The sequence below is a fragment of the Castor canadensis genome, chromosome 1 (genome assembly GCF_047511655.1).
Source record: "Castor canadensis chromosome 1, mCasCan1.hap1v2, whole genome shotgun sequence".
Taxonomy (NCBI): domain Eukaryota; kingdom Metazoa; phylum Chordata; class Mammalia; order Rodentia; family Castoridae; genus Castor; species Castor canadensis.
In genome coordinates, this window is record NC_133386.1 from 119,918,611 (window position 1) to 119,931,566 (window position 12,956).

A 12,956-nucleotide genomic window follows, 5' to 3' on the forward strand; every position below is an offset into this window, starting at 1 on the left:
CATAGCATCACAGTTCCAGAATCTGTGTGTTCTTCAATATTACGGACCCTGCTTCTTGTGTATATTTGTTAATGATTGGATAAGGTTAGTAAAAAATTTGAAGGATATACGCCAAGGAGTATAAATATGCATCTTTCTTATCAGGGTATGTGTGGACAAGAAAAGGAAAAGGAAAGGAAGGGAGAAAAGGGATAAGAGAAGGTAAAAAAATAACTAGCATGGTAGCAATAGTTTGGTATAATGTTAAAAATGTATAGAATTTTACATCTCATTCTACAATAAAAATATAAATATGGTTAATTGAAGAGACAGAGACAAGGAAGAGGTAAGCACAGACGAAAATGATGATAGATTCAAGGCCATTTCTCTGAGTTGTTACCTTAATCTTTAGTATCAGCATTAAAGATATTTATTACAGAATGTAAGTATGTCTGTATGTATGTATCTACCTATCTATCTATCTACCTATCATCTATCATCTATCTAACATCTATCTATAGCTCCCTATCCACTTGAAGGATGTTACCTGTGGTTTAATGTAGAGGAAGAATGTTTAAATCAGCTATTATTTTCAACTCATTTGACCTTTATACCTGCCACCAGCTTTTGTTTGATTTTGCTCTCTTTATACCAAGATTCCACAGTTTTGTTGTTTTAGAAATCTCCCTGATTCCCTCCTCCCAATAGCCTGTAAACAGAAAGGAATTCAACTTAAACTGGGAAATTTTGATCTGAAAACAAATGCTAACAGTCTTCCTGTTGACTAGTATGTGTTTGTAACTTGGCTTAACCAGGCTAACTATTAACTAAGTAGTCCAGGGTCAACTTCCAAAACTCCCAATCTAATCCTTCTAGAATGTAAATTTAAAATCCCTTATCTTGCTGGGGCTCACTTGTTGGTTATTTATGCTAGATAAATACATCTGAAAGTGACCAGTATGAACTGAAAAATGCAAAATTTATCATCTATTGATGCAAACATTTGTCCAGAAGAGGTTTGCTTCCAATAAACCTGATTCTTAGAGCTGGAGGGGAAGTGTATGTATTAAATTGACCTCTCATAACATTTATTGAGCATCTTCTATGTGCTAGGGGTACAGCGGTATACAAGACAGACAAAGCTCAAGCAGCTTCAAGTTTCCCTTCGATGGGGGCAGATAGATAATGCACAGGAAAATACATTAAATACAGGGGATTTTAAGAAATATTTGGAAATAAACAGGGCAATGAAATATCTGGAGAAGTCTACTTTAGATAGCTTGGTTAGGGAATGCCCTTCTGAGGAGGTAAAATGTTTTTCAGATAGAATTTCATAATCAGTGAGAATGAGCAGTCATTGAAAACTTGGGTGAATCCTCAAGCAAAGGGGATAATAAAGTGCAAAGGTAAGATGGAGAGAAGAAATCTAGAGAGCTTGAGGACCAAACAGAAAGCAGGAGTTCCTGGAATAGAGAGTTTGGAAGAACAAAGGAAGAAGTGGGACAATCATGCAGGACCTTGTAGGATTCTGTCCAAACAAGACAGAAGATAATCCAGTTAGATGTATTCAGCAAGTAACTGAACATGCTTTGCATTCAAATAAAAAAAAAATCAAAGTAGTGAGGAGTGGCGCAATGGCGCAATAGCTCAAGGGCTGATCAGGTAAAGCAGGGGTGAAGCGTGGGGAGAACAGCAGCATAGTAAAGTGTCAACAATAACTTAGGTCCTGGCTCGCACATTAAGTCCAAGAAGAAAATGGAAAGTAATTGCTAGGTAATTGGCGAGAGAAATGATGGTGCATTGGACAGAGGGCTGTTGGTGGAAACATAGCAAAGAGGAGTCATACATTAGGTTTGTCAACTTTTCTTCTTACTCTGGGAATCCTAGTCTCAGTTAAAGTAATGCTTCTCAAATGTTTCATTTTCAAACACTTGGTTTATGCAACAAAAGTAAAGGGTGAAGCGGAAATGAGATCAAATAGCAGAGACTGACTCCGAATTCACCATTCTGCAGCTGCTTCAACCCACATTGTCTGTGTGGTTCACTTGTAAAACCTGTTTCTCTTAGTATTACATTTGACTGCATTAGTAATCACACACAGTGTCACTTTCTTAATTCCATTCAAACAATCTAACATAGAAAGCTTCTGTGGCATGGACAGTGTGCCCACAGAAAAGTCTCTTCTTCCTGGGCCCCAGTTTCCTTATCTGTAAAATGGGAATAGTATTATCTGAAGGTTACTGAAAGTTATCTCAGACGGACATAAATGTGAATGTAATGGACTATTGAAAGAAAAAGGACATTTTTCTAACTTCATAAGTTCTTAACCATCAAATTCAAGGACACTCTCCTATTTTTTAAATAAAGTAACTGAGTAAACCTAGAATAGTCCCACACCTGATGTGCAAAAAATGACACTAGCAACCCACGATTAACAGGAAATGTGCTTTCAGTGGTTACCATTCTGGGATGGTGCTGGTCACGTAACTACATCTGCCTGTGACCGAGAGCACACATTTCTGATGTGAGTGTGAGTGAGGGAATGCCAGGGTGGAAAGTCATATTACTGGAGAGGTTCTCAGTAGCATGTTGCCCATTTGTTTGTGGTGATAATGGTGCAAACACACCAGCCATACTGCCAGTCACATAAAAGTGTATACAATTACATACAGCACGTAGTACTTGGTAATAATAATAAACAACTATGTTACTAGTCTGTGTATTTTCTATCTTTTTAATTTTTATTTTGAGACAGGATCTCATATACAGTCTAGGCTGCTGGTGAGCTTCTGATTCTCCTGGGATCACCTGCAGGCACTACTGTGCCTGCCATACTATATTACACATTTTTATTGTTCTTGTACAGGGCAATCTTTCTACTTATTAAAAATGAATGCTGACTGCAGTTGTTTCGTGCTAGCAGCAGCCTCATCCATCTTGTATTTACCAGAGCAAGACTGATGCTCTGGTTGCATCAAGAGATCCCACTGAGTGACTGATCTATACCATCTAGGTTTGTGTAAGGACACGCTATGATGTTTGCACAAGGACAAAATCACCTAATGTCACATTTTTCAGAATATTTCCTTGTTAATAAGGGATGCATGAGTATTTTCAAAATAAGTTATTACTTTTGTCGTATTGTTATTAAGTGAATAAATCAATATTCATTTTTTAAACTTCTCATCCATAAGAGTAAAAATTACCTTGGCGTGTTCTTAACCTTCAAGAATGCAAAGGCGTCCTGAAAGTAAACAATGTGAAAACATTGGATTGTGCAATTAACCAACTTAAGCCACATTACTTACAGCAACTCTGAGATTTTTTGCACCATTTCAGTAAGCTCTGATCAGCTGAATTTTCATGCCCAGAATCTCATTATTCCCTCTGCTTTCTTTCCTGGTTATATTCCTGCCTTCCTTACTTTTATCCATTTTATGGAGTGAATGAATGAGTACATGTTGGCCAAGCTCTGTGAGATACTGTCCTGCCTTGAAAGAGTATGAAGCCTAGTATAAAAGTCAAGCAGATGATTAAAATGAATGGTGAATGTGGGAACACACGTTTTGACACCTGCCAAGAAGATAAGGACAGAAACAGAGTATGGTACTTTGGACATCACAAGATCTGAACAAACTTGGGATGTCACAGGACCTGCACAAGTAATCCTTTCATGCTTGTGATTATTTTCAAGAGCACACAGAGAGAGGGCTGGCAGCATGACTTCAAGATGCAACACCTCAGCTTTGGCATGAGGCCAATGACTAAGCAAAGCCCCAGGCCAGGGCCTGGCCATTCTGCCAAAGCCTGCTTCTCTATGAGCAAGCAGTCTTGGCACCAGCTGGGCTGGCTGGGATTGCCAGGGTTATATTTCTGTGTCTCTTTCTCCCTAAGGCTCTATCCTTCCTTTTTCACAGGTGTCAGACCTACATTGTGTGAGGCTTTCTCTTTCTCTTCCCTCCTTTATAGGCATTAGTTTATTATCAGTCCCTAATAAATTGCTTGAGCCTAAGCTTTATTAGGGAAAAAATAGAAATTAGTTAATATATTCTTCTTAGAATTGTATGATAATTAGATGGAATTATATATGCTTTATATACTGTCATAAAAATGTAAATTGCTCAATAAATAAAATTATTATGGTTATTATTGTTAGTTACAACACAAATAACCTGGTTCAACATTGAAATGTCAAGTTCTTCCTTTGTTTCTAGACTATGGAAATCATGACGCTCTTTGCCACATCCTGTGAAGTATTCATCAATGTATAGCCATTATATTATTCATTTCAATAAATATTTGAGCACTTATTATGTGCCAGGAATTGTTATTGTCACCATGGACAGGATTTGGAACTTACTGGTCTGATTAATAAGGAAAAGTTTTCCAATAAAATAAACTCAATGACAAATGCAGTCTGATCTCTGGAGAGATTTGTATTAATTTATTTATTCTTCTTGAAAACAGATAAGGGAGACATAGAAGATATCATTATGAATATTTTACACCAAAAACGAAAGCACTGAAAGCAACACAATGACTTCCTCAAAATTAAACAGCTGGTGAGTGTCAGAGCCAGATTTCAAACTTAAGTCTGAGTCCTTGCTGATAATTTCTAGCTTGATGATAATCATTAGTTTGAATCCTCTGAAAGAGAGGATCTGTTAAAACATAGACTGTTGGGTCTTACCTAGACATTTTCTGATTTGGTAGATATGAGATAGGGCTCAGAAGTTTTATTTCTAACAAATTCCAAGGAGATGTTGATGTTGCTGGTCCTGGGGCCATACTTGGAGAACCACCACTAAGCAAGGCTGCCCCTGTAAACCTACTCATAATTACGTAGGCCTAGCAACAAACTCTGTGTTGCACATGAACTCATTTTTATTTCATGTCATTTAACATATCTGAATTTTTTGTGTGTTCCTTTGTTTGAGACAGCATCTTGCTATGTAGCCCAGGCTACCCTAGAACTGTAGCCCAGGCTAGCCTCAAACTTGGGATCCTCCTGCCGTAGCCTCCCTAGCACTGGGACTGGAGGTGTGCACTATCACACCAGGCCTCAGGTTTATTCCTGAATCTCACTAAGTAGCAATATGATATTCAGCAAATCATTCAGTTCTCTAGATCTTCATTTCCAAATGCTAAAGTGAAGTTATTACACCAAAAGGTCTCCAAGATCCTTTTCGTCCATCACATAAAAACCGTTTTAAACTTTCTTCACAATTAAGTGTGCTACTTTCATTATGCTCATTAAAGAAATTTCCACCTTCACTTGTTTGGCTCTAAAATATTGATGGATGTAGTAAAAATTTTAATGTTTCAACAATGACACAGGGATTTCAGAAGGCAATGTTAATTCTGTCCAGTTATCTTTAAATGGGGTGTTAGTTTAATAACATGTCAGCTTTTAGTTTTAAAGGTCTATAAAACTTGTAAGTAAGGTGCTGATCCCACCTTGCTCCTGGTACTTTATTTTCACCGCTGAGCTTTCAAGAGCAACTGCTTTCGCCGTCACGATTGGCTTTCAGGCTTAGAAACCAAGATAATGTTTGAAATGCTCTTTGAGTGTTTTTGACCAGAATCTAACAAGCTAAAAATAAACAACTTGGAATTTGCTCTCCCTTGGACGCTCATAATCTGTGGAAAAGTGGACACGTAAACATTTGTGACCAGTGTGATGGGGTCAGAAATGCATCTGTCTAAGAGGGCAGAGCCCCAGGGTCCACAGGGTCGGTATCTAGGAGGCTTGGGTAAAAGGAGCCCAAGAGCAGCGATGTCAGGCCAGCCAGAGAAACCCTCATGAAAGGGTGGGGTTTAACCTGAGCCTAGGAGGCACCTGAAAACAGTGCTGCCTACGAATTTTTGGCCCTGACACTGGCTCCGTGGAGCCACTTGAAAGATGAATCTTCTTCCACCAGCTTCTTCCTCACCCTCTCACTCTGGGTGAACTACTGCTGCTTTTCATGTGTAAAAGAGAATGGCTGCAGCAGTGTGATCCCTGAAAGCTCCCCTCCCTCCCCCGAACCTGGTGTAACTAAATCCCACAAAGTTCCAGAGGGCGAAAAAGAGGACCGATCCACTAACCCCGCAAATCTGCACTACAACTGAATTCTGTAAGCAAACAGGGAAAAAAATCATTCACAGGAAGTCAAACAAAAACGAGCAAATAAAAAGACAGTAAACGTTGAGAAACGGAAGAGAAGTTCTCAAACAGCTAGAATGCTTGAGGTTAGGAAGTAGAAGTTTTCCGAGAGAGGAAAAAAAAAAACCCCATATAGCCCGCCATGAGCAAGTGGACCTCAGCTTAGGGCAGGAGAAAAACCAGAGAGCCCTCCCCTTGTGAGCCCTGTCTAGGACAACCTCCTTCCCTCTGCAGCTCTGATTGCAGTCACCCCGGCTATGCATAATGTCCTTTAGCTGTCCCCAAGTTCTCCGTCTCAGCGGCCAGCAGCAGACAGAAGGGAGGCGCGCGCACCAGGAAAGCCGCACCTGAGGGGCGGGGCCCCGCCCTCCCCAGCCCCGCCCCGGCCCCGCCCCCGGCCCCGCCCCCGCCGTGGCCCCGGTCCGCCCGGTTTCCAGGCTCCCGGCTGTTTTAAGGCGCGAGCCACCCGGGGCGCCTGCCTCTCACCCCGCGCCGTCCTCTGCAGCCCAGCCATGCCGTGGCCCCGGCCGCTCGCCGCCCTCTTGCTTCTCTGCGGAGTCTGCGCCGTGCGCTGCGACACGCCCGCCAACTGCACCTACCCCGACCTGCTGGGCACCTGGGTCTTCCAGGTGGGCCGCGGCGGTGCCCAGCGCGACATTAACTGCTCGGTTCTGGGTAAGCCGGCGCCTCCCCCGTAGGGCTCGGGGACCGCGAGGTCCTCTCGGAGCCGCCGCGAGCTCCTGACCTTACATCTCCTCACTCTCCGGCTTCAGCTCTTGCTTACAAGAACTTTTCCTCTTTAACTTCTGTGCGTTGTGTTGGGTTTTTCAGAAAGGAGTTGAACACCTTTATTTTATTTATTTATTTATTTTTGGTGGGACTGACTGGGATTTGAACTCAGGGCGTCGTTTACCACTTGGGCCACACCTTCAGTCCATTTTGCTCTGGTTAATTTGGAGATGAGGGTCTTCTGAACAACGATCCTCCCCATCTCAGCCTCCCAAGTGGCTAGGATTACAGGCCTGAGCCACTGGGTGCCCAGCGAGAGTTGAACACTTTAATCTTTTGATTCTCTGCTCCAATCTGGCAGGTTTTTCTTTTTTCATTGGTGAAGAGAAACTAAGGCAGACTGTTAATATAGCACATTTAGCACATTTTTGTTTTGTTTTTTATTTTCTTCTATTTGGGATTGTGCCCTAGAAAATTTTTGGTACCGTCCTGCACTGTTTGCAAGGAGGTATGCAGAAGCATTTACTTATTTATTTTTAACTCTTTACTCAGTAATATTTGGAAATGTCCCAGCCACGCACATGCCTGCCTTATGGACGGCGTTTATTAAATTTAAGTATGTAGTGTATCAACACACTGGGATGTACTATATTCCCTTAGATAACTTGGCTGCCTTAGAACCAAGAGGCCACTAGAGAGGGGAGAAAAAAAACACTGCAGTTCCTAAGAGTCACACTTCTGCGCTGTCCACAGCCATGTGACCTGCACAAAGGGATCCAGGCTCTCAGCTGTAATTTCCTCATCAGCAGATCAAAGGTTGTCAAGTAATCTGTTTTTTTTTTTTTTTAAGCCTATTTTACTAATTCCAGAACTTTGTATGGCTTTCCATAACTGTGGGCATTGTATAGCATTGTTTGTTTCATAAAGTGAGCATGAGGGTCTGCACAAAAGGCAAATCAACATTTGCAGTGCCTGGTCACACACTTTTCCCATTCAGAGTATTTATTCATTGGAAACAAGGAAGATGGACTGAAGTGTGGAAACCTCCAGATGGACACGGCTGGACACTTTAGGCAGCCTCTACTTATAAACCTACTTTTGACCTTAATCCAGTAATTTAAAATACCTACAGATCTGAGTCCTCATTTTCTGCAAGTTAAACATATTGATTCTTATCAGCACAAATTAGCTTTATAGGCTAGAAACTCCAAGTTTGCTGAAAATTCTGCCAAGGATTCAGAGTCTGAGGTTCACATCTGCACAGAGAGCCTTTGAGGGAAAAGGGACCCCATTTCTTCTCTGAATAGAACATTTCTTGATTTCTCCTAGGTTTGACATATTGACACCCTTATGGCTTCATAGCTGGTTTTTGTATCCCATCATACCTTTTCTTATACTTTTCATTTTTTTGCTACTATTTACCCTTGCCTTCTTATCTGTCTGTAATTTTGAGCATCCCCCACTGCCTATTTTAAAGTGTTTGGTTGCTCTCTGCTTGCTGGGCTGCATGGTAGGTCTGTGTTTTTGAGAACCCTCCAGAACTGTGTAGAGGAAGCACAATGAGACCACAGTAAGACTGGGGGCCCCAGTTGGGTACCATGAAAGGAAAGCAGCCTAATCAAATAGAAATTATCAAGGAGATTCTCCTTCCCCCTGCAAGTTCAAATCACTTTCCTTGGCTATGCATTTTCTTCTCTTTAGGACCATCAGAAAAGAAAGTAGTGGTACACTTGAAGAAGTTGAATACAGCATATGACAACTTGGGCAATTACGGGCATTTCACCATCATTTACAACCAAGGCTTTGAGATTGTGTTGAATGACTACAAGTGGTTTGCCTTCTTTAAGGTTAGTTATGTTTCCGTTGATTTGATATCCAAAAACCACTTTTGATTAGGAAACCCTAGAATTTTTAACTTGAGATTAAGAAGATAACAGTAATTGATGTGATAGTATAATTTTGGCACTTTATTTAAAATTGTGGTTTAGTAGGTTTAAAAAAATACCTGTATTTGAATATGTATAACCCACTATGTTTAAATTTACAATTCGGTAAGTATGACAAAATTCTTCAGTTATTTTCTTGTTACTGTAACTATTTCAAATGTTGCCCTAGTCACTTGGCTTTATACTAAATCTGTAGGAAAGGTAAGGAAATGATACATTTTATTTTGTTGGAGTTGTGCTCTTCTGACCATTACTCCTTGGCTCTAAGAAATTGGCCTAAATAATTCATTGAGGTAATACAATATATCATATATGGTAATGTGAATAACTTATTTGACTAAACTAAGGCAAAGAAATACAGAGCATTGGAGTTACTGTACTCACTGGACATAATAAACAAAAGACCAGCCTGTCCAGCTTGTTTTGTTTCGTCCTTTTTAGGAAAGAACTATTGTCCATTTTTACGTTCAGATACACTGCTTCCCATCACATACACATTCTGGGTTAAAATAGTTTAGCACAGATGCAATCCATCCCATACGTTCTTCTGAAAGAGCTGGAACTTCTGCAAGCTGAGTGTTAAATGCTTCAAGTAAATTGAATCTACAAGTCTAAAACTGGCTTTTTTTCATTATACTTGTAAAGTATAAATAAAGTCAGACTTTTCATGGGGTACTATTTACAGCCTCTGGTAAAAGTTGACCATTTCTACAGACTTATGGGAGAGAGGAATTTGTCAAAAATGGCAGAAGACCAAGCAGCAACAGAGACCTTACCTCTGGATTTGTTGTGATTTATCACATGACTTGAGATTTATTACCGGGGTACAGTGTTCCAAATGAGATAACCATATTTCTTAGAGTAGTAACTTCCAATATTTTTTTTAAATAAAGTCCCCTCTTCAATATATATTAAAACAAAGCAATGAAAGGAGGAGCTGGAGAGAATTGGCTGATGTGATATTTAGCTGCTGGGAATCCATTTCTGCAAACTACCTGTTGATGACCAGCAGTGCATCTGAGTAGTATAAGCTTGTGTTTGACCAGTTGTTAAATATAATGTATATTACTTTTAATTTTTATTTTATATGTCAAAGCCTTGTGCTTGCTAGGTAAATGCTCTACCACTTGAACCATGCCTCCTGCCCTTCTTTCCTTCCTTCCTTCCTCCCTTTCTTTTTTTTTCTTTCTTCTTTCCTTCCTTCTTTTTTTCTTTTCTTTCTTTTTGCAGTTCTGGAGCTTGAACTCAGGGCCTACACCTTGAGTCACTCCACAGCCCTTTTTTGTGAAGGGTTTTTTGAGATAGGGTCTCATGAACTATTTGCCTGGGCTGACTTTGAACCGTGAGCCTCCTGATCTCTTCCTCTTGAGTAGCTAGGATTACAGGTGTGAGCCACCAGTGCCTGGCTCTTTTTTTCCAGTCTGTTTTTCAGATAAGGTTTCTTAGTGCACTATCTTTGTCTAGACTGGCCCTGAACTGTGATCCTCTTATCTCTGCTTCCCAAGTAGCTGGGACCACAGATATGCACCACCACCCCTCACTTGTTTTTGGGAAAGAGTCTGACTCACTTTTCCCCTGGGCTAGATTTAAATCATTGTGAACCTCCTGTCTCTGCCATCAGTAGCCAGCATTACAGATATATACCACCATGCCCACCTGTCACCTATTTTTAATATCAGACACTATGTTAAAAAATCATAACAGTATCTGTGTGAATATGTACTCAGTGTATTCAACCTGAATTTAATCCTTGGTCTGCATATTGATGAGCCTAGGGAATTCTTAGTTACTCTGTCCCATTCCTTCAAAGGTTCTTTGCCTTCAGATCCAATTGCCTAAGGAATTGGTATATGAGAAAAGAGATAATTGATTTTTATTTTGTATCCTGAACCTTATCTATAATTTCCTGTCTTTGTTGCCTTTGTTGTCTTTTTCTTCTTCCTCTATCACTTTTTGTTTGGTTCACAGCAGACACTCAGTTGATATTTGTTAGAAAATGAAAATGAATGAAGTTTGGAGATAGGTTGATGGGTGTTAGAATGGAAGAGGCATGGAACAGGCAGAAAGACGGCACAAATGCCAGCACAGGGTTTATTATTTGGGAGGTATCCCTGAGGAGGGGGTCCCCAGAAAGAGAACTGGAGCCTCCAGCCGCTTACAGACTCGAGTGGATATAGGGGAGTGTGGTCTGGAGTGGAAACCCCACTGGGTGGGAAAATTCTTCCAAGTGGTGTAAACCATCCCTAAGGGAAGCTAGAGGAGATAAGTGGTAATTAGGTAGATAAGTTGCTCAGCTCTGGACAAGATCCCTGGTGAGTGGCGCCTTGTCATTTCTTTGAAGTTAGGTGTGGTCCTTCTGGTGGGTGATGGGCTGTCAGTAAGCTGCCTGCAAGGGTAGGGGTCCAGTCCTAGCATGGCTTCTTTTTGTTCACTCTAACAATGGGGAGTGTTCCGTTTGACCAAACCATTATCAGGACCTTGGTTTCTTTTCCTGCAGAAAAATCAACCATTCTGGCTTGTAATTAGATCTTGTGATAATCATAGTAATGTCAATAAGGAGAATACAAGGAACATGGAATTCTTGCTTCTAAAAAATTTTAATATAGTTAAGTAGTTCCAGAACACATGTTTTGCAAAATAATAAAATACCATGTTATTTTAGCAAATACAATGGCAAGAGTGATGGGGGAAAGAGTTTATATATTTAGGAAAACTTGTAGGGCAGAGGTGACAGAAAAGTCAAGCACTTTGGAGGCGTATGTTAACACAGAGCTTGCAGGGTTTTACCATAAGCGGCAGGGTCTTTCCCACAGCATGCTGGGGAACTGTGCTGGGAGAGGTGTGTAACCCTAGAACACCAAGCATATGGCAACTTTTCCTACAGACACAGAAAAGATCTCTTAAAACATTTTTTAAATGAGGAATCCTCAAAAGTTACTGTATTTGCTATTCAATTACTCAACCCAAGCCATTACATAAATATCTAATAAATTTGTGCTGTGTATGCCTGCCCTTGTTACTCTGTACATTATTATTCTGTAATCAATTGGGGTTCTAAACCTCTCCACGGACTCATCCCAGACCACTCCACTTGCTTCCCTTGAAGTTGGGATGTGCCACCTCTGTTCCCCTTGGGGACCTGCCTGCACTGCAGCAAGGGCAGCCAGCTTCCTCATCCTACTCTGGGTTAAGAGCAACTGGACTCCTGTTGCTAGCAGCTTGTTCCATTCAGTTCTCGTCACTCAGGACCATCTGAAACATGACCATATTTCATGATGTGAAACTCCTAAACCTTTTTTCTTTGTTTTTAATTAGGCTGAATAGTGATTGTGTTTCACTTTATTTTTTGCATAGGACTTCAAGCTAGATACAAGCCAAGGAAATGAATCTCAATGTTGAGCCTTTTGCCAGTTGGGCAGGAGGCACTAAGCATCTATTGTCTTCCTACTTAATTTCCCTTATCTGAATTTCCCTTACAAACTCCAATGACCAGAGATCCCTTCCGGGCAGGTTCCTATGCATTCAGAACAACCTTATGTAAAATAATAGAGAGAATGAGGGGTATGGTAAAATGGAAATTTCTTAGAGGCTCCCTTTTAAAGCAAGGTGCTGGCCTAAACAAATGAGAGTACTGTCTGCGGGACAGTGCCTAGCACTGTTGGATTTTAATGCAGTTTTTCATGTGGTTATACTTGGCACTCAGTGGAAAACTTGTACCGCTTTAAAGTATCTGCATATTAGAACCAGTCAACCTTTTATGTAAAAATACAATGCAATAAAACTAGCAGAGTATAAAAATTATTACATCTGACTATTTGATATGTAGATAAATTTGTTTTTTCCTTTTTTATGCTTTTGTGTACTTTCATCATTTTTTGGTGGGGAGGTAAGGGGAGCAGTACTGGGGTTTGAACACAGGGCCTCTGGCTTGCTAAGCAGGTGCTCTGCCATTTGAGCCACATCCCCAGTCCTTTTCTGCTTTAGTTATTTTTCAGGTAGGGTCTTAGCATTTTTGCGTGGGGCTGGACTTGGACCTTAATCCTCCTAATATGCATCCCCTGTAGCTAGGAATTTAGGCAGGTAACACCATGCCTGGCTTGTTTGTTGAGACAGGGTCTTGCAAACTTTTGCCTGGACTGGCCTCAAACAGCAATCCT

At 40.7% G+C, this 12,956-nt stretch overlaps 1 protein-coding gene across 4 annotated transcripts in view; it reads left to right on the forward strand.

Moving 5' to 3' along the window:
• Positions 1–6,541: 6,541 nt before the first annotated feature.
• The window catches only part of Ctsc (cathepsin C), a 34,293-nt gene continuing 27,878 nt past the window's right edge, over positions 6,542–12,956 (forward strand). For all 4 annotated transcript variants that reach the window (XM_020187125.2, XM_020187127.2, XM_020187126.2 and 1 more), the window contains exons 1-2: positions 6,542–6,799; positions 8,555–8,700. In XM_020187125.2, coding sequence (XP_020042714.1) covers positions 6,637–6,799; positions 8,555–8,700 — 309 coding nt within the window. In that variant the 5' untranslated portion in view covers positions 6,542–6,636. The remainder of the gene's footprint in view (positions 6,800–8,554; positions 8,701–12,956) is intronic.